Source organism: Podarcis pityusensis, assembly GCF_964106645.2.
Source record: "Podarcis pityusensis genome assembly, chromosome: 7".
Lineage (NCBI taxonomy): Eukaryota > Metazoa > Chordata > Lepidosauria > Squamata > Lacertidae > Podarcis > Podarcis pityusensis.
Window position 1 is genome coordinate 6,805,905 of NC_138031.1, and position 22,158 is coordinate 6,828,062.

General features: G+C 41.9%; 1 protein-coding gene across 3 annotated transcripts in view; it reads left to right on the plus strand.

The window, feature by feature from the left end:
- The window catches only part of TRAPPC9 (trafficking protein particle complex subunit 9), a 279,315-nt gene that overhangs the window by 33,898 nt on the left and 223,259 nt on the right, over nucleotides 1-22,158 (plus strand). For all 3 annotated transcript variants that reach the window (XM_081012512.1, XM_081012514.1, XM_081012513.1), the window contains 5 exons: nucleotides 1,387-1,513; nucleotides 2,764-2,896; nucleotides 3,868-4,031; nucleotides 8,765-8,917; nucleotides 11,402-11,526. In XM_081012512.1, the coding sequence (XP_080868638.1) occupies nucleotides 1,387-1,513; nucleotides 2,764-2,896; nucleotides 3,868-4,031; nucleotides 8,765-8,917; nucleotides 11,402-11,526 (702 nt within the window). The remainder of the gene's footprint in view (nucleotides 1-1,386; nucleotides 1,514-2,763; nucleotides 2,897-3,867; nucleotides 4,032-8,764; nucleotides 8,918-11,401; nucleotides 11,527-22,158) is intronic.

A 22,158-nucleotide genomic window follows, 5' to 3' on the forward strand; every position in this document is an offset into this window, starting at 1 on the left:
AACAGTGAAGGCCTCTGTCCTCTGTTAGGGATTTGCCTCAATGCACTTTGTCACTTTGGAAGTAGATAACAGAGTTCTACAGTTTTGATTCATGTTAATGCACCCAGATAGCCTGCAATCTATGTTGAGTGAAATGGCTATTGGCTGTTGTCATTTGTTGAGCTGAATAATACTGTGTATTAACTGCAGACTGTGAATTAACTGCAGACACTCTCTGCAGTTAATTCAGCTAACTGCTGTGTCAGTTGAGATCACATTAGAGTGATTCTTTGACCCACTTGCTCGTGAATCTAACCAACCAAACGTCCTTTGCTCCAGCAGATGGTGGTATATTATTCTGACCAGTGGGACTTTTTCAATTCACTGGTAATAAGTCCTAAGAAGAAAGGAAAGGCAATTATGTTGGCTTTTTCTTCTGGTTAGGAGCTGGAACTTAGCTGTTTCAGTTGTCAGACATTTAACTTACATAATATTATGTAATGCTTACTTATTTCGGGGTTGCTTTGCAAGGAAATCTCCATTGCAGTTAGATTTACCATTGTGGTATTGCATATACAGTATGAAGCCTATGTAATTACTGTGTACAGTTGATAATCTCAATGCAAAACTGACAGTAATGTTAAGAGCCAGTGGCTATCATATACCCTTTCACTGCAAATTACAATTCTTTAATGATTCTGATAGAGTTGGAGGGGACACAAAATTAGAAATGTTTCACACACAATATAGTTTGTTCTGTTTCTACAAATGTACTTAAGACAATGTACAATAAAATAATAAAATTGCAATATTAAATGCAGCAGATGAAATACAGTGGTACCTTGGGTTACAGACGCTTCAGGTTACAGATTCCGCTAACCCAGAAACAGTACCTCGGGTTAAGAACTTTGCTTCAGGATGAGAACAGAAATCTTGTGGTGGCAGTGCAGCGGCAGAGGGAGGCACCACTAGCTAAAGTGGTGCTTCAGGTTAAGAACAGTTTCAGGTTAAGAACGGACCTCCAGAACGAATTAAGTTCTTAACCCGAGGTACCACTGTATAATAATAAGCAGTCTGAGCATTACAGTAAACACAGCGCTAAAAGTTAAGCACCAGAAACCTTTGCAAGCTGGTTTAATATTTGTGAACGTCAGTTTCCAATAATGTATTGGATCAGATGAATGGCTTCCTTAATTTAAAGCCCCATTTTCAATGCAGACACGTTTTATTTAAAATCATTTATATCCCACTATTTCTTCCTTGGAAGAGTGGCAAAAACAGTAAAGCAGTATAAATAGTAAAGCAGTATAAATAAGCACCAGCAGACAGCATTTATACTCTCTTTGATGCAAGTTGAATAGACTTCTTATGTGTGTCTGTTATGTATATGCTTTCCACCTCCTCCAGGGCCTTCTGACAAGTGGAGTGGAGTTTGAATCCCTCCCTGCAGCTCTCTCTTTACCAGCAGAATCCGGCCTCTATCCAGTAACACTTGTTGGTGTCCCACAGTCGGCAGGCCAGATCACTATCAATGGTAAAAACTGTTGTTGCTTTTATATTTCATTCATACTTCAGAAGTTGTGGATTTTCTAAATGGCAGCCAGTTCTAATCCCCTGCCATTTTTTGTTTAGAAGTGAGTGATCCCTTTTGCTTACTTTAATTCCGCCCAGCCATACAGGAAATAGAAGCAGTCTATCTCAATGTGTCTACTTATTACCCTATTGTTAAAACTGCATATAGTTGCTGCCGTTTGAGAGGAAGGGTGGGCTACAAATTTCATAAACGAAGTCTAGATTGTATCAATCGATTCTAAAAAGAAAATATTGAGCTAACCTAATTGCCTACTAACTGTACATAGAAATGAGAAAACAAGAGGCTTATCTTTAAATTGCTTATAATTAATGTGCTTTCCAGTAAATGAGTCAGGAGTCTGGTATAAAAAAAACCTCTCTATTGCAGCTGAACATCTCAGAGGCGAATGGTGTTTCTTGGATTGTAGATTACTGTATATGGGAGAAAATCCTAAAACAGTTTGCTTAAAACATAATTTGGCAAATTGGCAAAATTCTCTTGTTTCTAGTAGGGATATTTGTGGAATTTGATTTTCGTGAATCCCAAAATGAACTGACCCGATCCCCATTTCTCACACGAAAGTGTGATTCAGAAGTTAGCTATCCATAACTGTTAGCACTTGCAAATGTTTTGGTGAGCCCCCCCCCCCCCCCGCTGCTGCAGTGTGTTTTGAAAAAGAAAGGTTTTTAGAAATATGTGTTTTTTTAGAAGAGTGCATTTTTTCAAGGAAAATATGTAATAATTTAAATACTTATTTTTAAAGAAATTATAGCTTAATGCAAAAATGGGAAGTAACTGATTTATGAGTGAAAACATGCAAGAATGAAATGAATAGGAAATGGACGGATACATATTCTTAAGACTTTGGCTCACAGTGTGAATACTAAACAGGATTAAAATTTACTGGCCTCTGTATTTGCCACTTAGCCCCCATCCCATTCCCATGACAACCCCTACCCCCTAACCAATGTTAGTTATGTTTTGAGGATTATTGGCTCCTGGACATTTCCTAAATAGCTCTTCATAGATAATTGCTAACTACTTATATCATAATTAGCTAGTAAGGAGGGCCCAAATGAGTCACTGGTACCAAGGTCACTAAACTATTCAGTATATTCCATATATATCAAGTTTCTGACATCTTCAACTACAGTGGGGTTTCCACCCATGACTTGACAATAAACTCCTGATGTGGTCTCTGTTGATGGCAGGTTATCACACTTCAGTTTTTGGGGTCTTCAGTGATTGTCTTTTGGATAAGTTACCAGGAATAAAGACCAATGGTTGCACAGTGGAAGTCATTCCAGCTTTACCTAGATTGCAAATTAGTACTTCATTACCGAGGTAAGAAACCTGAATGATCATTTTCAAGTCGTTAGGAACTAGGGGAATCATCCACTCTCCAAAGAACCACATAACATTATATTGTGTTCCCATTCAAATTTATGTGTTTGTATTAGTGAAAACATCAAGCATTTTATTATACAGTGGTACCTTGGATTACAGATGCTTCATGTTACAGATGCTTCAGGTTACAGACTCCGCTAACCCAGAAATAGTACCTCGGGTTAAGAACTTTGCTTCAGGATGAGAACTGAAATCGTGCGGCGGTGGTGGCGCGGCGGCAGCAGGAGGCCCCATTAGCTAAAGTGGTACCTCAGGTTAAGAACAGTTTCAGGTTAAGAACGGACCTCCAGAACGAATTAAGTTCTTAACCCGAGGTACCACTGTACTGTTGGGGTCAGCAAGTAAGGACAGAAATTTATCCTGAAAGATATTAGCTTGAGGTTTACTATTTTAACCAGCAAGGGCAACAGTGGCTTGAGTGTTAACTTTCAATAGCTTGCACTGCAAGGAGAATTAACTCACCAATTCCTAGTCTTAAATTCTTCTTTAGATTCTTCTTGGAAGGCATAAGTAGAATTCTCCACAATGACCATTATCACCTGTGCAGTAGCACATGCAGTCAATATCTTTATATGTCACACGGAAAGGAGAGGAGTAAGTAAGCTGTTCCAGCATAGTGTAGTGGTCAGTATCGGACCAGGATTGGGAAGATCTGGGCTCAAATTTCAGCTCAGCTGAGATATGCAATGGATAACCTTGCTCCTCAGCTCTAATATATCTTTACAGGGTTGTTGTGGGGATAAAATGTGATGGGGGGGGGGGAAGAGGTATACTGCCCCAGGCTCTTTGGAGAAAGGGCAGGACAAAAAATAATAATAAATAAAATCATAAAGGTAGATAATGTAATTTTCATATGTTTATCAATGCTGCATGTGTTTTTCACTGGTATTTTCATGCCATTCTTGAAGGTCTGCTCACATGCTACAGCCTTCCTCAGGAGATGAAATAGCCACCAATGTGTCTGTCCAGCTCTACAATGGAGAGACGCAGCAACTCACCATTAAGCTGGAAAATATTGGAACAGAGCCTTTGGAGAAGCTGGAAGTCACATCAAAAATGATCAACACGAAAGGTATTTGCAATTGATGCCTAAAGGTTTCTGAGTGCAGCACAGTCATGCCCACTGGCGGCTGCTGCTGCTGCTGCTTCTTATCATTATTATATTAAATTTGTATACCACCCTTCAGCTGAAGATTTCAGGGCAGTTTCCAGCATTAAAAAACCAAAACCAAAATGCAAAGCCCGTAATAAAAAACAAGAACAAATACAAAACAGACGAATAACAACCCACCTCCCGCAAAAACATTTGAAAGGACATAGAATGTTATTCAGCCAAAAGCCTAATTGAAGAGGAATGTACAAGATGGAAGAAAGCTGGGATTTAAAGAAATAAGCGACAGGCTGGGCGCTGCTAGACCTCCAACTAACTTCATCAAAGATACCTGCATACAGTACACAAGGAAGAAAGGGATGAGGAGGAAATTGGCAACAATAAAATTCTGGTGATGGCTCTTCATAAGTTATGTGATAAGCATATATTTTGAGAAAGGCGGTTATGATTGATGAAGTGACTGGATGGATGGTATTGTATATGCTTCCTCCACAAGACTTAGGTGAGAATCCCCACCTCTCCAAGTGTGCTGCTTGATACCCAGAGCATCTTGGGCATCTATATAATACACAGCTCTTTCTGGTGGCAGGAGCAACACCTTATACTTTAACAAAGAATAAACCTAAAATTGTTTCGCTGGATTCAGTTTTTGTTTTGTACCAACAAGGATTTTGGAAAGGAACAATCTTTGAAAGTATTTTCAGATTTTATTCATGCTGATGTCCTTCTAATTACTGATAAATATCGAAAAATAAAACCGCCTAAGATAAACAATAATAGTTGTTGACTATTTTTTGATACAGGGTTTAATGTGCATCGGATTTAAAAAGGGAAGTATTTTCTGTAAGCCCAAAAACCTTATTTAATTAAATTTTGCAGATTATTATATGATGCTTTCTGTCAAGCAGACATCAAAGGGGTTTTCATAAAAGTGCACATTGGTAATAACAAAAGCAATAAATATAATACAGTTAAAACATATATAATTCATAATGATTCCATTGCATTTATCAATGTCTCAACCGTACAAAGAAGTCTAGCAGGAGGAAAATGGAAAAGTCACCTCCCTAGGGCCCAAGATGTTTAGGGATTTTTATGTTAGTCTTAACACCTTTAATTGAACTTGATAATATACAGGCAGCTAATGCAGATTTTGCAAGATAGGTGTTTTATGACATTGAACCAAAGTAAAAGGTAAAAAAAAGCATTCCGCACTGTTTAGAAATGACCACACTACTATAAAGCTTCTAAACTCTGTTTCCATGACTATTTCTCTCTTCTTCTTTTTTTAATTTTTATTTTCCATGACTATTTCGATCAAGAAACAGTTTATTGAGTTTATGCATTCCTCACTGACTTCATACAAGCTCTCTTTAAGCTGCAGTCTTTTAACACACTACTAGGGAAGAAAGCTTCACCGAGAAGTATTTTAAAAATCACCAGAGATGCACATACACATTTGAATGTTTGAATAGCTACTAAATTATGATTCTTCTATAAGATATGCAAAAAATTAAGAGGCATGTGAACTGAGGATGTAGTCCACCAAAAGTATACATAATTTCCTGTGGAAATCACATTGGCCTGGTTTGCATGATTAGTTCCTTGCTCAGTAAGCCAGGATATGCAGAAGCTCTGTGCAGGTGCCTTGGCAGCTGCTTCATCCCTCCCTTGGTGTGAGGGCCTGAATGAGCCAGGATTCAGCTCTTAATCAGAGCATCAGATTATATGTGATCCAAAAAAACCTGTTCAATAGTTTACAAACAAGCCAGGATATTAAGCTAACTTTAAACCACGGCATTAAAGGGATGCGGGTGGTGCTGTGGTCTAAACCACTGAGCCTTGGGCTTGCCGATCGGAAGGTTGGCAGTTCGAATCCCCGTGACGTGGTGAGCTTCCATTTCTCTGTCCCTGCTCCTGCCAACCTAGCAGTTCTAAAGCACGCCAGTGCAAGTAGATAAATAGGTATCGCTCTGGTGGGAAGGTAAATGGCCTTTCCGTGCGCTGCTCTGGTCCGCCAGAAGCGGCTTAGTCATGCTGGCTGCATGACCCGGAAAAACTGTCTGCGGACAAATGCTGGCTCCCTCGGCCTGTAAAGCGAGATGAGCAGCGTAACCCCAGAGTCATTCACGACTGGACTTAACTGTCAGGGGGCCCTTTACCTTTACCTTTAAACCATGGCATACGATGCCAGGTTTTGATCATATGATTTTGGCTATTGAGATTCATGGACAATACATACCTTCCTGACAATGGATTAATAAGCAGTAAAATATTTTCACATTTGATGTACCTCTTGGACTTGCTGATCGGAAGGTTGGCGGTTGGAATCCCCGTGATGGAGTGAGCTCCCATTGCTCTGTCCCAGCTCCTGCCAACCTAGCAGTTCATAAACACGCCAGCGCAAGTAGGTAAATAGGTACCGCTGCGGCGGGAAGGTAAACGGCATTTCCATGCGCCCTGGCACTTGTCACGGTCCTCTGTGCACCAGTAGCGGTTTAGTCATGCTGGCCACATGACCCGGAAAACTGTCTGTGGACAAATGCCGGCTCCCTTGGCCTGAAAGCGAGATGAGCGCCGCAACCCCATAGTCGCCTTTGACTGGACTTAACCACCCAGGGGTCCTTTATCTTTTTAGCTTTACTTATTATGTTAAGGGCAGAAAATTTAAACAACCCTGAGCCTGCTTTAGTTAGTAATGAACAAAGCTCCATGGAAATCAGTAGAAAAAAAGTTAAGACTAGGTGCAGTTGCTCCCAGTTGGACTTGAGTTGCAAACCTGACCATGTCATCTTGAAATAAGTTCCATTTACTTTAGAGGGACTTGATAAGTAAGGAAGTCACAGGTGAGCTTTGCTTGAAGACAACATTTGCAACATTGGTCAGTGGATCTGAAGATACTACACCACCTCGATAGAAAGAACTTAAAACTGGCTACTAAAAATAAGATGTCAGAAAGTGGCCATTCTTTTGATGTGCTTGCATCTTAAATGAACTTTTACTGGAATGGAAAAAAATATTCGTTACTGTGTTTCTGATAATAAAGGCAATAGTTGGCAGTACTGTTGTAATGAATAATGCATCTCTGGCTGACTCCTACAGGAAAAATAGTTAACTGTGCAAGTTTTAGATTAAAAATATGTATTTTAATAATTTAGTTACTTCGAAGCACTCGGACAAACAGTGATCCGAGCAAGTGCAACAATGTTTTGGGCCTTTAAAAAATATAACTCTTTGCACAAGCCTGCAAATTCTGGTGATCTCTTAGTTGTTCTCAGCAGTGATACATGCTGCAAATATTTAGAATCTGCTTTTGTGCTCTCATAAAAATAAATGATTGAAATAAATTAATAGGCATAGCCTTTTAATCTAATTAATGTAAATCTATTTCTGTCATTCTCAAATTCTAATACTGCTGCCCTGGGCCTTTTCCGGGAGCAAGGGGAGGATATAAATTGAATCAATAATAATTCACCTACCCCAGTAACTACCCGCTGACTTGCGGGACATTTTTGGGAGAAGAAAAGGCAAAGGAGTAAACACTACACAGATCTGGAGTGGAGTCGCTAAGGCAGTTGGATGGCACCTTGTACGCCTCCTTCCGGCAACTCCTGCAGCCGAACTGGTGCCAAACACATCCCTCTGCTTTCCTTTGGACCATACCAAGTGAGGCCGAGAGATGGGTCTCGTCATCTGGGCAGCCCAATATTTCTATGTCCAAGCTTGTGCCCCAGAGAGATTGCTTTGATGCTGCTAACTCAGCAAAAAGAATGAGTTACCGGTCTCCGCAACCATAGCAGGTGCTGAGATTCTCCTGTAGTTTGACTTCACCCCCCAGAGGTACAACTCATTGTCTCTCAAGACAGCAATTACTCTTGCAACCCATATGCCACTTCTCTTGCCCTGTTTTCTTGTGTTCAGAGCATGTAGTTATACACTGAACTTTTTCTAGTTTTGTGTGTGTGTGTCCCCCATATTGCACTTAAAGGTAAAGGGACCCCTGACCATTAGGTCCAGTCGTGGCCGACTCTGGGGACGCGGCACTCATCTCACTTTATTGGCCGAGGGAGCCGGCGTACAGCTTCCAGGTCATGTGGCCAGCATGACTAAGCCGCTTCTGGCGAACCAGAGCAGCGCACGGAAACGCCGTTTACTTCCCGCCGCAGTGGTACCTATTTATCTACTTGCACTTTGCCGTGCTTTCGTACTGCTAGGTTGGCAGGAGCAGGGACCCAGCAACGGGAGCTCACCCTGTCGCGTGGATTCAAACAGCCGACCTTCTGATCAGCAAGTCCTAGGCTCTGTGGTTTAACAGTGCCACCCGCGTCCCTTTCATATAGCACTTAACAGGTAGTAAATAACCTGACATTCAGGGGAGTTATTTTCTAGGCTTTCTGCTTCCTCCATACCCTGCAAACCTGGCTGCTTTCTAATAGATCAACTCCAAATAGAATTGAGAATTGAGAATTCTGGGCCTAGGTGGTGATGTAATTATTATTATTAGTAGTATTAGTATTATTATATTTACTAGTCACTTTCTCCATAAAAGTAGACAATTTTTTTTTTTTTGGAAAAACAACATTCTACATATTCAGCAGGAGCCATACTGAACACTGGGTATTTTATAGTTTCACCCAGTGTACTTATTGTGTTTGTCTACACATAACTTCTGTATATTGTTATTATTTTTATAGGAAAGCTGTTTGGTGACTTTCTGAGCTGGAATCTGGAAGACACACTCTCTCAGTTTCCTCTGAAACCAGGACACATTGCTACATTTATTGTGTACATTAAAGTAAAGCTTGACTTCTCCTGCCAGGAAAACCTCCTGCAAGATCTTAATGATGGTGAGTTTTGGATTCTTTTTTGGTATGCAGTGGGGGTTTTGGTAGGTATTTTGGCTTAGTTAGGGATATTTCAGAGCTGTAGGGTATGACATCTCTTACTTTGCAACCTTAATGGTAAATATCACCCTGGCTGTAATGGAACCACCAGCTGATCTAGTTGACTAAAGAGGTAAAGGTACCCCTGCCTGTACGGGCCAGTCTTGCCAGACTCTAGGGTTGTGCGCTCATCTCACTCTATAGGCCGGGAGCCAGCGCTGTCCGTAGACACTTCCGGGTCACGTGGCCAGCGTGACGCAGCTGCTCTGGCGAGCCGGCACCAGCACAGCACACGGAACGCCGTTTACCTTCCCGCTAGTAAGCGGTCCCTATTTATCTACTTGCACCCAGGGGTGCTTTCGAACTGCTAGGTTGGCAGGCGCTGGGACCGAACAACGGGAGCGCACCCCGCCGCGGGGATTAGAACCGCCAACCATGCGATCGGCAAGTCCTAGGCACTGAGGTTTTACCCACAGCGCCACCCGTGTCCCACATCTAGTTGACTACACATCTTTAAAATAACTCCAAAGCTATGTTTGGATCGAGGCAAAGTTCACCAAGCTTTCCCATTAGGTCTCATATATAATCTTACTATATCCCTTCAGCACGTGAGAATCAGCATGTGGTCAGATCTGGTAAGCTTGATATGTAATCTGAATAGTGTTTTTAATTAAAGTATGGCCTTGGGATCTGGGACAGAGTAATACCAAGAATAACAAGAGCATGATATTTTCATAATATCATACATGATAATTTAAACAACTTTACAGTTGAATTACACAAGTTGAATAAATTCACCTGTATCCTTTCTCGGTGCTTAGTGGAAAGTTGCTAGTGAGTGTTTTTCCCTACTGCTTTTAAACATTATGGGTTCAATCCGTTGTATTGCAAGCCCAGAACTTGTGTGTACAAGTGTGTCTTTCCCCACCTCTTGGTTCAACCCCTTGTTGGATTTGGGAAAGAGACCATCCATATGGCGATCCATCAGGTATTTCCCAGAAATCTTTAAAACCACACTGATGGTAAGTTGAGAAGCTATTCTTACTCAACAGCAGGGGTAGGAACGTGGGTTTTTTCAGCCCATGGGCTGTATTTCCCTTCTGACAACTTTGTGAGGGGTGGGTACAACAGTGGTAGAAACAGGCAAAAAAGTCGGGAGCTACAGATGTAACTCCTCCTGTTGTACAGTACAGCAGACTACATTGCAGTCATGTGAAGTCAGAGGCTCGTACACATGCACACCCCTCTTTCCATACTCCATCCAGACAAGCAAGAGGCATTCTCACCATTGAAGGATGCAGTGATGATGTGTGCATGTAACTGAATTCGGGGATGGTGTGGCGTAGGGTAGCTGAGGAGTGTGGCCTAATGAGAAATCCAGGAGTCAGACAGAGAGGTCTGGAGGGCTGTGTTCAGCTCCCATCCTGATGTCCCCTCCATTCCCCCCATGTAACAGCATGCTTGTGCATCTTAGTAAGATAAGGAAGCATTGGGGCAAAGCAGAAACCTCGTTTTTCAACATTCCCCTGTGTGTAATTGAAAAGTTGTATTGTACAGAATCTCATAAAAGTAACATTTTAAATAATGCAATAGATGTACTGTGTACATAACTTATTTAGAAGTTACAGTAATGAATTTTGTCGGTGCCCACAAATCCATTCTGACAAAAATAATTTTGAAATTTATTAAGACCTAATGATAAAGGTCTACTGACTCTAAATTTTAATTAACTCTTGCAGTATTGAATACATAATATTCACGTTATCCATTATTTAATGTTAAGCAAGTATTATTAAAGAGATTTTGGAAGGCTTTGTTCCAGTGGATGTTTGCTGAAAACATTGTGTTAATAAGCAGTTTGGATGAAGGCATGTTGCCTTCGTTGATATCAGATTGTCAGAGGATGCAGGATGGCATAGTGGCATTAATAAGGGTGCCACAAAGACTTGCACTTGCTTTGCTTGTGGTAGCTGTATAATGAAAGAGGCATAGGGCCAGCCTTACTTCTAGTAATAGCCTTGTTTATAGGGTATATAATATCTCTCCTCTGTTCTCAAATGCCATCCCTGCTTGCAGGTAAGTAAAGGGAGCAGGGGAACTTCCAAGGAGGAGGAGGAGTTCTTTATTTCCCAAGCTTCATAGATTGACTTAGGAATCGATTTAAAACAAAAAGCCAAATCAGTCTGCTTCTGGGTCTGACCAGGAAGAGCACGGGAGAGTTTGCCCAGCGCTAGTTAGAACTTTCAATTCCCACAGTCGTCATATTACCTTGTATTTTCTGTGCATCGAAGAAACTATTTTGAATCTGGAGTGATTTGGGTTTATTGCCTAGTACCGGGTGGACACAGGTGCTTGTCAAAGATCTGGTCGCCTACTGATATTTCTTTTTAAGTGCCTCTGAGTTTGAAAGTAGGAATAATAATGTTCTCTCCCCCCCCCCCTTTTTAGATGGAATTAGCGTGAGTGGTCTTCCGCTTTCCAGTCCTTTTCGACAAGTGATAAAACCACGAGTCGAGAACAAACCTATAAATCCACCAGAAACCACCAAAGTTGGTGACTTCAGTCATGTAAAGGTAAGCGAACACTATCACAAAAATTGATTTGCCTGGCTGCGTTGAATGTTTGGTGCTGGAAGAGATAGGTAAGGCATTGTGTACGGTGACAGTTTTGTTGGGGAAAAGCAAACTAGTATATCAGACAAATAAATGGTTTTGTAAAATATTGCAATAAAATAAATGCTAGATGATCCATTGGTATTGTTGTTGTTTTGCTGCTTTGGCAGTAGAAGCTCTAAAGGTTTGTAATACTAACTGATCCAGTAAAACATCAAATTTTACTTCTTTCTTTTCCACCTTTGTTTTTGTTTAGTCATTTAGTCGTGTCTGACTCTTCGTGACCTCATGGACCAGAGCACGCCAGGCACTCCTGTCTTCCACTTCCTCTCGCAGTTTGGTCAGGCTCATGTTCGTAGCTTCGAGAACACTGTCCAACCACCTCGCCCTCTGTCGTCCCCTTCTCCTTGTGCCCTCCATCTTTCCCAACATCAGGGTCTTTTCCAGGGAGTCTTCTCATGAGGTGGCCAAAGTATTGGAGCCTCAACTTCACAGCCTTCATCTGTCCTTCCAGTGAGCACTCAGGGCTGATTTCCTTCAGAATGGAGAGGTTTGATCTTCTTGCAGTCCATGGGACTCTCAAGAGTCTCCTCCAGCACCATAATTCAAAAGCATCCATTCTTCGGCGATCAGCCTTCTTGATGGTCCAGCTCTCACTTCCATACATCACTACTGGGAAAACCATGGCTTTAACTATACGGACGTTTGTTGGCAAGGTGATGTCTCTGCTTTTTAAGATGCTGTCTAGGTTTGCCATCGCCTTTCTCCCAAGGAGCAGGCGTCTTTTAATTTTGTGACTGCTGTCACCATCTGCAGTGATCATGGAGCCCAAAAAAGTAAAATGTCTCACTGCCTCCATTTCTTCCCCTTCTATTTGCCAGGAGGTGATGGGCCCAGTGGCCATGATCTTCGTTTTTTTGATGTTGAGCTTCAGACCATATTTTGTGCTCTCCTCTTTCACCCTCATTAAAAGGTTCTTTAATTCCTCCTCACTTTCTGCCATCAAGGTTGTGTCATCTGCATATCTGAGGTTGTTGATATTTCTTCCGGAGATCTTAATTCCGGCTTGGGATTCATCCAGTCCAGCCTTTCGCATGATGAATTCTGCATATAAGTTAAATAAGCAGGGAGACAATATACAGCCTTGTCGTACTCCTTTCCCAATTTTGAACCAATCAGTTGTTCCATATCCAGTTCTAACTGTAGCTTCTTGTCCCACATAGAGATTTCTCAGGAGACAGATGAGGTGATCAGGCACTCCCATTTCTTTAAGAACTTGCCATAGTTTGCTGTGGTCGACACAGTCAAAGGCTTTTGCATAGTCATTTCCCACCTTAAGTGTGCTAATTAACCAGTTCAATAAAGTACAAGTCATAACATTCTTTTGTGTTCTTCTGCCTAAAATAGTAAAACCAGACGCATTGTGCTAAAACAAAGCTCACTTTGTTTTTTCTATCCAGTAAAGGAGAAATAAGCACAATTGATTTCTCTGGAATTATATTCCTAACACACTAATTTGAAGTAATTTAACCAAAATGTGTATAGGAAATCTGATACCAAGTGCATCTTGTATGTTGTGGCTGCTATCAGCCTAGCAGGCTACTGTGATCTTTAAGATTCATAGCTATAACTTGCTAGTCTTGGGGAAAAGTCTTGTGGCACGTTAAAAACCAGAAAGTGCCTGCTTTCATGGACTACAGTCTGCTTTATCAGATGCTTCTATTGTGGTTCTCTGCTCCATTCAAAAGAAGACATTTGTAGGCCAGTCAATGAAATAACCCCTTTTGTAACAGGTGATTCTGAAGGGGGAAAAGTATGATTCTTCCCGCTTCCAGTATGCAGAATTTGCGGCTGCACATTCAGTTTCTGTTAGGTATAAATGTGGACATAGAACAGGCATTTGGGGGGAAATTAAGAAATGTGCTTTGCTTATTTGGAAGAAATGCAAAGGTTTGTTTTTCATCCAGCTAACTGTGGTGATCTTTAGGCCATGATCCAACTGTAGATGTGGACCGTGAGATGTATATAACAGCTGGTGACTCCTGATGCAGATGTGCGATCCAGTTTGCACCAAAAGATGCGTGTAGAAATGGTTTGCTCTTGTAATTTATTTTAGGAGCCTGTTTTTTCTTTTGTTTTTTTTTACTCTTATTTAAAATTCTAGCCAGTGCAACATTTTCTCTAGCTGAAAAAAAAATCTTACATTGTTGTATAGCTATTTGTAGGGTAGACACAGAGAAGAGAGGTCACAGAATGTCACATTGCCTGTCTCTCATGTGCCACAGATGTTCATTTTGAACTACACGAAGGGAAAAATTGAAATTCACCCAGTGTGTGCATCGAGAGTGCTTCTGAGGCCAAGTGTTCAAATGCAGTATTGTCAAGCTATTTTTAGAGTCCTGCTATCACTACAGTGCTGTTTAGAGATTCAGTTGAAGCTGCTAATAGGTATATTTATATCCATTCTGTCAACTGCCACAGCATGAATGCTTTTACAGATGATAATTCTATTTTTGGACTATGCACTATGGTTACCATCACCCTGCCTGCTTAAATACATGCTATACATCCATAGACATTTATCACATACTGTATTAATGTGCACTCATGCAACTCATACAGTCATACAATCAGATTGGTGAGTAAAGCAACAATCCATCAATCAATTAAGACTGGTTTTGCAACCAGTATAACACACAAATGCATTTAAACGGTTGCAAGTAATAGCAGGTTGCTTTGTTGGTGGCAAGCAGTGTAAGTTGTCAGAATTACTAACACTGTTTAGTGCATAATTTCTACATGTTACCCCCCCCCTCCACTGCTGTGAGTAGGGCGCAGTTATTTCAGAAGAGAGAAAGTGAGCTGGCTTGAGAAATCACCACTGTGCTGCTCTATAGAAACTCATTGTATTCCCTTGGTGCATTCAACAGCATTCTCCTTTGCCCTTAAAGGGGGGCGGGCACTGGGTATATTGGTCCAAGAGAGAGAGAGAGAGAGAGAGAGAGAGAGAGAAAGCCATGAGTTCCACACTGTGATGGCTCAGTTCTAATAGGTGGAGATGTCATGTGCCACTCGGGGCAGTTATGAACTGGTAAATAAACTGGTAGAAGGATGGGCACTTTGCTATAATAATTTATAATAATAATAATAATTTATTATTTGTACCCCACCCATCTGGCTGGGTTTCCCCAGCCACTCTGGGCGGCTTCCAACAAAGATTAAAAATACATTAAAATGTCACACATTAAAAACTTCCCTGAGCAGGGCTGCCTTCTGATGTCTTCTTTGTTTATCTCTTTGACATCTGCTGGGAGGGCGTTCCACAGGGCAGGCACCACCACCGAGAAGGCCCTCTGCCTGGTTCCCTGTAACTTGGCTTCTCGCAGTGAGGGAACCGCCAGAAGACCCTCGGCGCTGGACCTCAGTGTCTGGGCAGAATGATTGGGGTGGAGATGCGCCTACTGGACCGAGGCCGTTTAGGGCTTTAAAGGTCAGCACCAACACTTCGAATTGTGCCCAGAAGCGTACTGGGAGCCAATGCAGGTCTTTCAAGACCGGTGTTATGTGGTCTCGGCAGCTGCCCCCAGTCACCAGTCTAGCTGCCACATTCTGGATTAGTTGTAGTTTCCGAGTCACCTTCAAAGGTAGACCCATGTAGAGCACATTGCAGTAGTCCAAGCGGGAGATAACTAGAGCATGCACCACTCTGGCGAGACAGTCTGTGGGCAGGTAGGGTCTCAGCCTGCGTACCAGGTGGAGCTAGTAGACAGCTGCCCTGGATACAGAATTGACCTGCGCCTCCGTGGACAGCTATGAGTCTAAAATGACTCCCAGGCTTCACACCTGGTCCTTCAGGGGCACAGTTACCCCATTGAGGACCAGGGAATCCTCCACACCAGCCAACCCCCTGTCCCCCAAGGACAGTACTTCTGTCTTGTCAGGATTCAACCTTAATCCATTAGCCACCATCCATCCTCCAGCCGCCTCCAGGCTACACATTGTTCTCTGAAAACATTTGTAATTTCATTCACCAGGTTGTTTGGTTGGTATTTAATCTGTGAGAGAGTTGAGTGAGGCGTGAATGGACTGAGTTGCTTCTTCAGTTTTCGTCCAAAGGTTATCAATACATGCATGTTTCTATGTATTCCACAAGCTCTTCAGGCCCCAGTCCTATATATTAGGCATGGGGAGTTTGTGGGACAGATGTGGCCAGACTCTCTGAGTTCACTTCTGACATCCAGCGATTCAACACGGAGAGAAAAGAACTTCAGTGTGCAAAGTGTTCCGTTACAGCTACTACTTCTGCAGTATCAGAAGTGGAGAGTGAAATTCTCGGCAGACTTCTGTGCACATAAACATTCATGCATTTTGCAAATGTATATTCAGTTTTCAGTATGCAGCTGCGTTTTGAAGTTTGAAATGTTAAATAACTGTAAGGCTGAGCTGGCTGTTCAGCTGTATAATGGCTCTATTTGCATTCTTCCAGGATTACTGAATTCTTTTTGCCTTTTGTAGAGTAGGGACAGATGCATTGTGTCACAGAGCTTTTAAAATACAGTAAACCTGGTAAAAATGGCTACAAAAATATGGAAGGTGGCACTTGAGTGGTGTTACTAACTTACTAAGAATTCAATATATAACTGTGTTACCCTGGGAGGGAATAGTTTTGTGTGCAGGCATGAGGCTGCCCATTATTGGAGGGTACCCCCTGACAAACTTCCACTGGTGCAGACTTGCAGAGGATTGCACTGTCAGACTGTAAATTATCCAGTACATAATTTGGAAAGCATTGCTATGCCTTAGAGACTTCTGCAGCTAAGTTCCTGTTTCATCCGATACATGAGATAAACTGAGAAAATAGTGACCTTTCACTGTTTGCACATGTTGTTGAGGGTAAGGAGTAGTATCGAAACAACTACAAGGAAAAATATTTTGTAACTTTTCCTGCCCCTGTTTGAAAATACATACTTGCTCAATAAGTAAATACAAGCAGAGCATCTGGTAATTATGCTAATTCATTAGAGAAAGTAAAATTAATTAAATAAGTGTATATCTAGAGAATTCTTACCTGTTTCAATAATTAGCTGAACATTTTAGTCCTGCTGCGATTAGACAGCTCAGTGTTTCAAAATAAATTGTGCATCTGTTCTGGATTTCAATTTTTTGTGCTAGGATATTAGTGATGCAAATATCCCAGCTTCCTTTTTTGCTTTTAGCACTTTGATATTATTTGCTTACTATTGGGAATCGGCATTCCATGGGAATTTTAACGATAATCTACAGAGCACACATAAGTCATGCAGATCATCTCACAATAATGTTAATTATGATCCTGTAAACTAGCAATCAACAGCTGGTAATACCTCGGTCAGATCCATCTTTTAGAGTGAGATGGATAAGCAATTGTGGTGATGGGAGCCTGAAGTAAGACATTTGGGAAGGTAGGTTGTGCTCATTTGTCAGTGTGGCCCTCTGCCCAAACCATTTGCTGACCAGGGCTTCAATAAAAATAAACTTTGCTTTGCCATACAGTGAATTGTTTTTAAAATGTATATTAGAATTACACATTACATGTTCCTCTCATGAAAGTTTAACTTGGAGGAGGAGAAGAAAAAAAATTATTATTTGAGAATGAAAATATCTTCATAATGTGTCTCTTCATTATGATTAATGGCTGCAGAGACCATAAATAAAATATTGAGGTACATTTGAATATTTGGATTGGACCTGTGTGATGCATATAAATGACGATGAACAAACGTGTATTAAAAAGTTACAGCAATAATAAAATGATAATGTCTTCAATAGGAACACCTCAAGGATTGATTGCATGAAATTTCAGTGTTCCAACCTGACTGCATGGTGGCATCTGACAGGGTCTTACGTTAAATGAAAAACATTAAAGATCCCACTGAGTATGCACTAAAGTTTGGTGCCTCTCAAGTAACGCAGTGGACCCTGGAAACAGTTTTGAGAGACGAAACTGTTTTACTTTTTCCTACTGACAATATTGAAAAGCCCTTTGCTTCTTGAATTGTGGAATATCTGAAACTATATATTGTAACCAACATCTTCAATTTGTCTTGCAAAGTTGTTCAAGTTGGTTGAATTAAGATGAAACTCAAAACGGACAGCAGAACTCATGAGATTTATGACACTGAAAGTTAGTTTCATGTGAGGGGAAAGTATTTCAAGAGTTTTTGCACATCCAGCTTTGATGGATGATGGAACATAAATTGGTCACAAGAGCTTCAAACAGTTGACAGTGATTTAAAAGACTTAAGGACCGATTTCTGGGTCAATATTTTCTGATGGACATGTTAGTTAGAGTTACTTTTATACCTACACCCAATTAACTGTAACCAGAAGAGGAGAGGTGTGCTATGGGCATGCTTTCAAGCCCTTCTCTCATACATACATACATGCAAGTAAGCAGGCTAGAAACTCTTCTATTTGCTAGTTTTCTTGTTCTGAACCAGAACAGTTAATTAACAGCTTCAGAACAAGGAAGCATATTCTTATTAATTAAATCTGTGTATCACTCTTCATCCATTGACCTCAGGGCAGTGCACAACATAAAAATACAATATAAAAACACAAAGTACATGATAAAAAGAAGTACAAAAAAACACAAACCCATAATCCATATCTGTCTGGAGGCGGTTAGAGGATGGACGGTGGCTAACAGATTGAGGTTGAATCCTGACAAGACACAAGTACTGTTTTGGGGGGACAGGGGGCGGGCTGTTGTGGAGGACTCGCTGGTCCTCAGTGGGGTAACTGTGCCCCTCAAGGACCGGGTGTGCAGCCTGGGAGTCATTTTGGACTCATAGCTGTCCATGGAGGCACAGGTCAATTCTGTGTCCAGGGCAGCTGTTTATCAGCTCCACCTGGTACGCAGGCTATGACCCTACCTGCCCGCAGACTGTCTTGCCAGAGTGGTGCATGCTCTAGTTATTTCCCGCTTGGAGTACTGTAATGCGCTCTACGTGGGGCTACCTTTGAAGGTGATTGGGAAACTACAACTAATCCAGAATGCAGCAGCTAGACATTGGCTCCCAGTATGTTTCCAGGCACAATTCAAAGAGTTGGTGTCGACCTTTAAAGCCCTAAATGGCCTCGGTCCAGTATACCTGAAGGAGCGTCTCCACCCCCATCATTCTGCCGGTACACTGAGGTCCAGCTCCGAGGGCCTTCTGGTGGTTCCCTCACTGCAAGAAGCAAGGTTACAGGGAACCAGGCAGAGGGCCTTCTCAGTAGTGGCGCCCGCCCTGTGGAACACCCTCCCACCAGATGCCAAGGAAATAAACAACTATCTGACTTTTAGGAGACATCTGAAAGCAACCCTGTACAGGAAATTTTTAATGTCTAATTTTCACAATGTTTTATGTGCTGTAAGCTGCTCTGAGTGGCTGGGGAAACCCAGCCAGATGGGTGGGGTATAAATAATAAAATTATTATTATTATTAACCCATAACCCCTCCCCCACCCCTCTCACAAACACATTTAGAAGATGTTAATCAGCCAAAGGGGTTGAACACGTTGCAGTGATCTAACCTACAGGTTACCAGAGTATAGACAACAGTAGTCAGGCTATCCCTGTCCAGATACGGGCATGGCTGGGCCACCAGTTGAAGCTGATGGAAGACACTCCATGCCATTGAAACCACCTGAGCCTCAAACTACAGTGAAGGATCCAGAAGTACGCACCTTCTCCTTCAGAGGGAGCAATCAGGGGTGATCATGTCAATGGCCCAAGCCATTTGGATGCTCAAGAGGTCCAGTAGCACAAGTCATATCAGCCAGAAAATCTCCCAGAGCCATCTGGAAGCCCACTGGATCCACCAGACTCTGAGGGTCGACCATCCTAATAAGTCTCCTGTCTCTGCAGAGGGTAAAAGGTGCTGAAAGCCTAAATCTCAACAGGAAGTGATCTGACACAAAAAATAGATGCCCAGGTAAAGGGTTCTAGCCTAAGTCTCTGTTGCATGCTAGATTCTATATGCAGGGGATGTTTCCATATTGTGTAGTGTTCATTCATGTGAGTCTTTCTCTGCAGCATGAAATGGCATTGAACAGACATAGATTTCCCCTATCATCTGTTTGTGAGAATTCTGCTTTTCTCAAAACAGGAAGGAAGTAAGGAAAAGGGCAATCTAGACTTTATTCAGACTGCCTCGGGGTTGTCATCATTGAACATTATGCTCCTGATCACATGTGGCAGGAAGAATCTATGTTCCTTTGGGGACTGACAGGCAGTCAGCATTTGCTACCAGAATTGCTAATCGTGTTCAGCTCCTTAAAAATCTACATTTCCCATCTTGGGTTTCGTGTTTTTTTTTAAATGCATATCAAATTGCTTCGTTGATATTTAAAGCTCTTCTATTGATGCGTATCTTTGTGACCACATAATTCCTTTTGCTCTGATGTAGGGATCTAGGGTCTTGTAAAGCTCTTGTTTTGATGACCCCTAGACATTTGAAATTGCAGAGCAGAATGAATATAATTACCCATTTGGAATTTAGCCAGGGCATGAGGGTTAATGTCTCTTCTTCCCTTGCAAAAAGTCATTGGGGAGATTTTAATGATAGTGTCGGGCTATCCAGTTATCTCTGTATCATTTGAAATATGATGCTTTCATCAGTGGTAGCCTAATCCAGCATTGCAGTAATATTTCAGTGCTGGGACAGACTACAAATTCTTGAGACACTAGCAGGTTTATATTTCTTGTGGGTCGTTGTTGTGTCCCCTACCTACCAATGACTGCATGCGCAGTTCTTGTGCTATCTTCTCAGTGCTACGGTCTTCACCCAAACCTCATGTAGAGTTTCAAATTGTTCATCACCCTGTCTTTCCTTCGTTTTCCCCAAACTGCCTTCTTGTAATTTTCTATCACGTCATTGGCGTTTATTGCCTCTACTCTGAGCACCTTCTTATATGGAGAGAGTTCATAAGCCAGTTTGGGGAAAGGTAAAGACATGAAAGGTGATGATGCTGCATTTATTATGGTTCACTGCTTAAGGTTTAACAAGCATTCAGTGATGTTAGTGACAGGATGCTTGCGCTTCAATTGTGTCAGCAGTTCTCCAGCCTGACAGATGGCCTAGGACGAGAAAAGGACACACAAATGAGAAACCAGCAGCTTGGGTAGGTACAGTGAGCTAATCTATTAGAGCAGTGTGGTCATCCAGATGTTGTTGGACTTCAACTGTCCTCTGCTCCAGCTAACATGGTCCATGGGATTGAAGTTGTAGTTCAACATCATCAGGAAGGCCAGAGGCGCTTCTCATTCTTGTATCAGAGTAAAGGCTTTTTAGGGTTGATTTTAACTTTACATTCTTGAAAGCACTACAGATCCTTAATAGTGGTACCTTGAACATATGTAACAAGTGAGCAGCGTGGGAGAATCGGAAAACACTTGAATACTGCTCTGTGTGATGCGGTATTAATTAATATGAGCGCAGGACACCATTTTATTAAGATCTGTAAGGAAACTTTGCTTTGGATCATAATTTAAATAGAGTTGTATTGCTGTGGGAAGGAGCAAGGCCTCAACTTCCGTTACCCTAAGGCAGCAGAAGAGAAAGCTTTCATAGCCCAAGGGAGTGTTTTCCTTGTGGATAACCTTTGCATACCAGCTGTAAGTGGGGCCAAAGTGAAAACGTGGTCATGGTGGAAGCCATATCCATGCCTCATTCCTACACATCTAGATATTGGGTTCACACTTCCTTATTGTGCACTGAGAAAGGGGATTTCTTTTTTTTCTTTTGGAAAAGCAACAGCTTGCTGATGGAGGAAGAGAGTGACCTATACCCTCATTGGCAGCAAGTTTCTGCCAGCCTGACCTCTCTTCCCTGCAGTGTCCTTCTGATCAGTGGGGTTGGGATGGGGAGATTGTAGGAAGTGGAGGATGAAACTTCACATCCCCCCCCATGATCTCCTCCCACCTGATTGATAATAATAATAATAATAATAATAATAATAATAATAATAATAATATTTTATTTATACCCCACCCTCCCCAGCCAAGGCTGGGCTCAGAGCGGCTTACAAGCAATAATAAAAACAAGATGAATGATTACAACTTAAAAACAAAAATAAAATACAACATTAAAATAATGGAACATTAAAATATTAAAATGTAGCCTCATCGCAGGAGGAGAAGGAAAAGAAAAAGAAAGAGAGGGAGGGAGGGAATCAAATTGGCTCCAAGCCAAAGGCCAGGCGGAACAACTCTGTCTTACAGGCCCTGCAGAAAGAAATCAGATCCTGCAGGGCCCTGGTCTCATGAGGCAGAGCGTTCCACCAGGCCGGAGCCAGAGTTGAAAAGGCCCTGGCTCTGGTTGAAGCCAATCTAACTTCCTTAGGGCCTGGGACCACTAGGGTGTTGTTATTTATGGACCTTGAGGCTCTCCGTGGGGCATATCGGGAGAGGCGGTCCCGTAGGTACGAGGGTCCTAGGCCGTGAAGGGGAGGTGTAATGAAATATTTAATCTCCATATCCTGACTTCTCCAATTTTAGACAAACCATGCACCCCTACAGCTCCCACAAAAAGTAAGGGTGCTTTGTTGTTGTTGAGTTGTTTAGTCGTG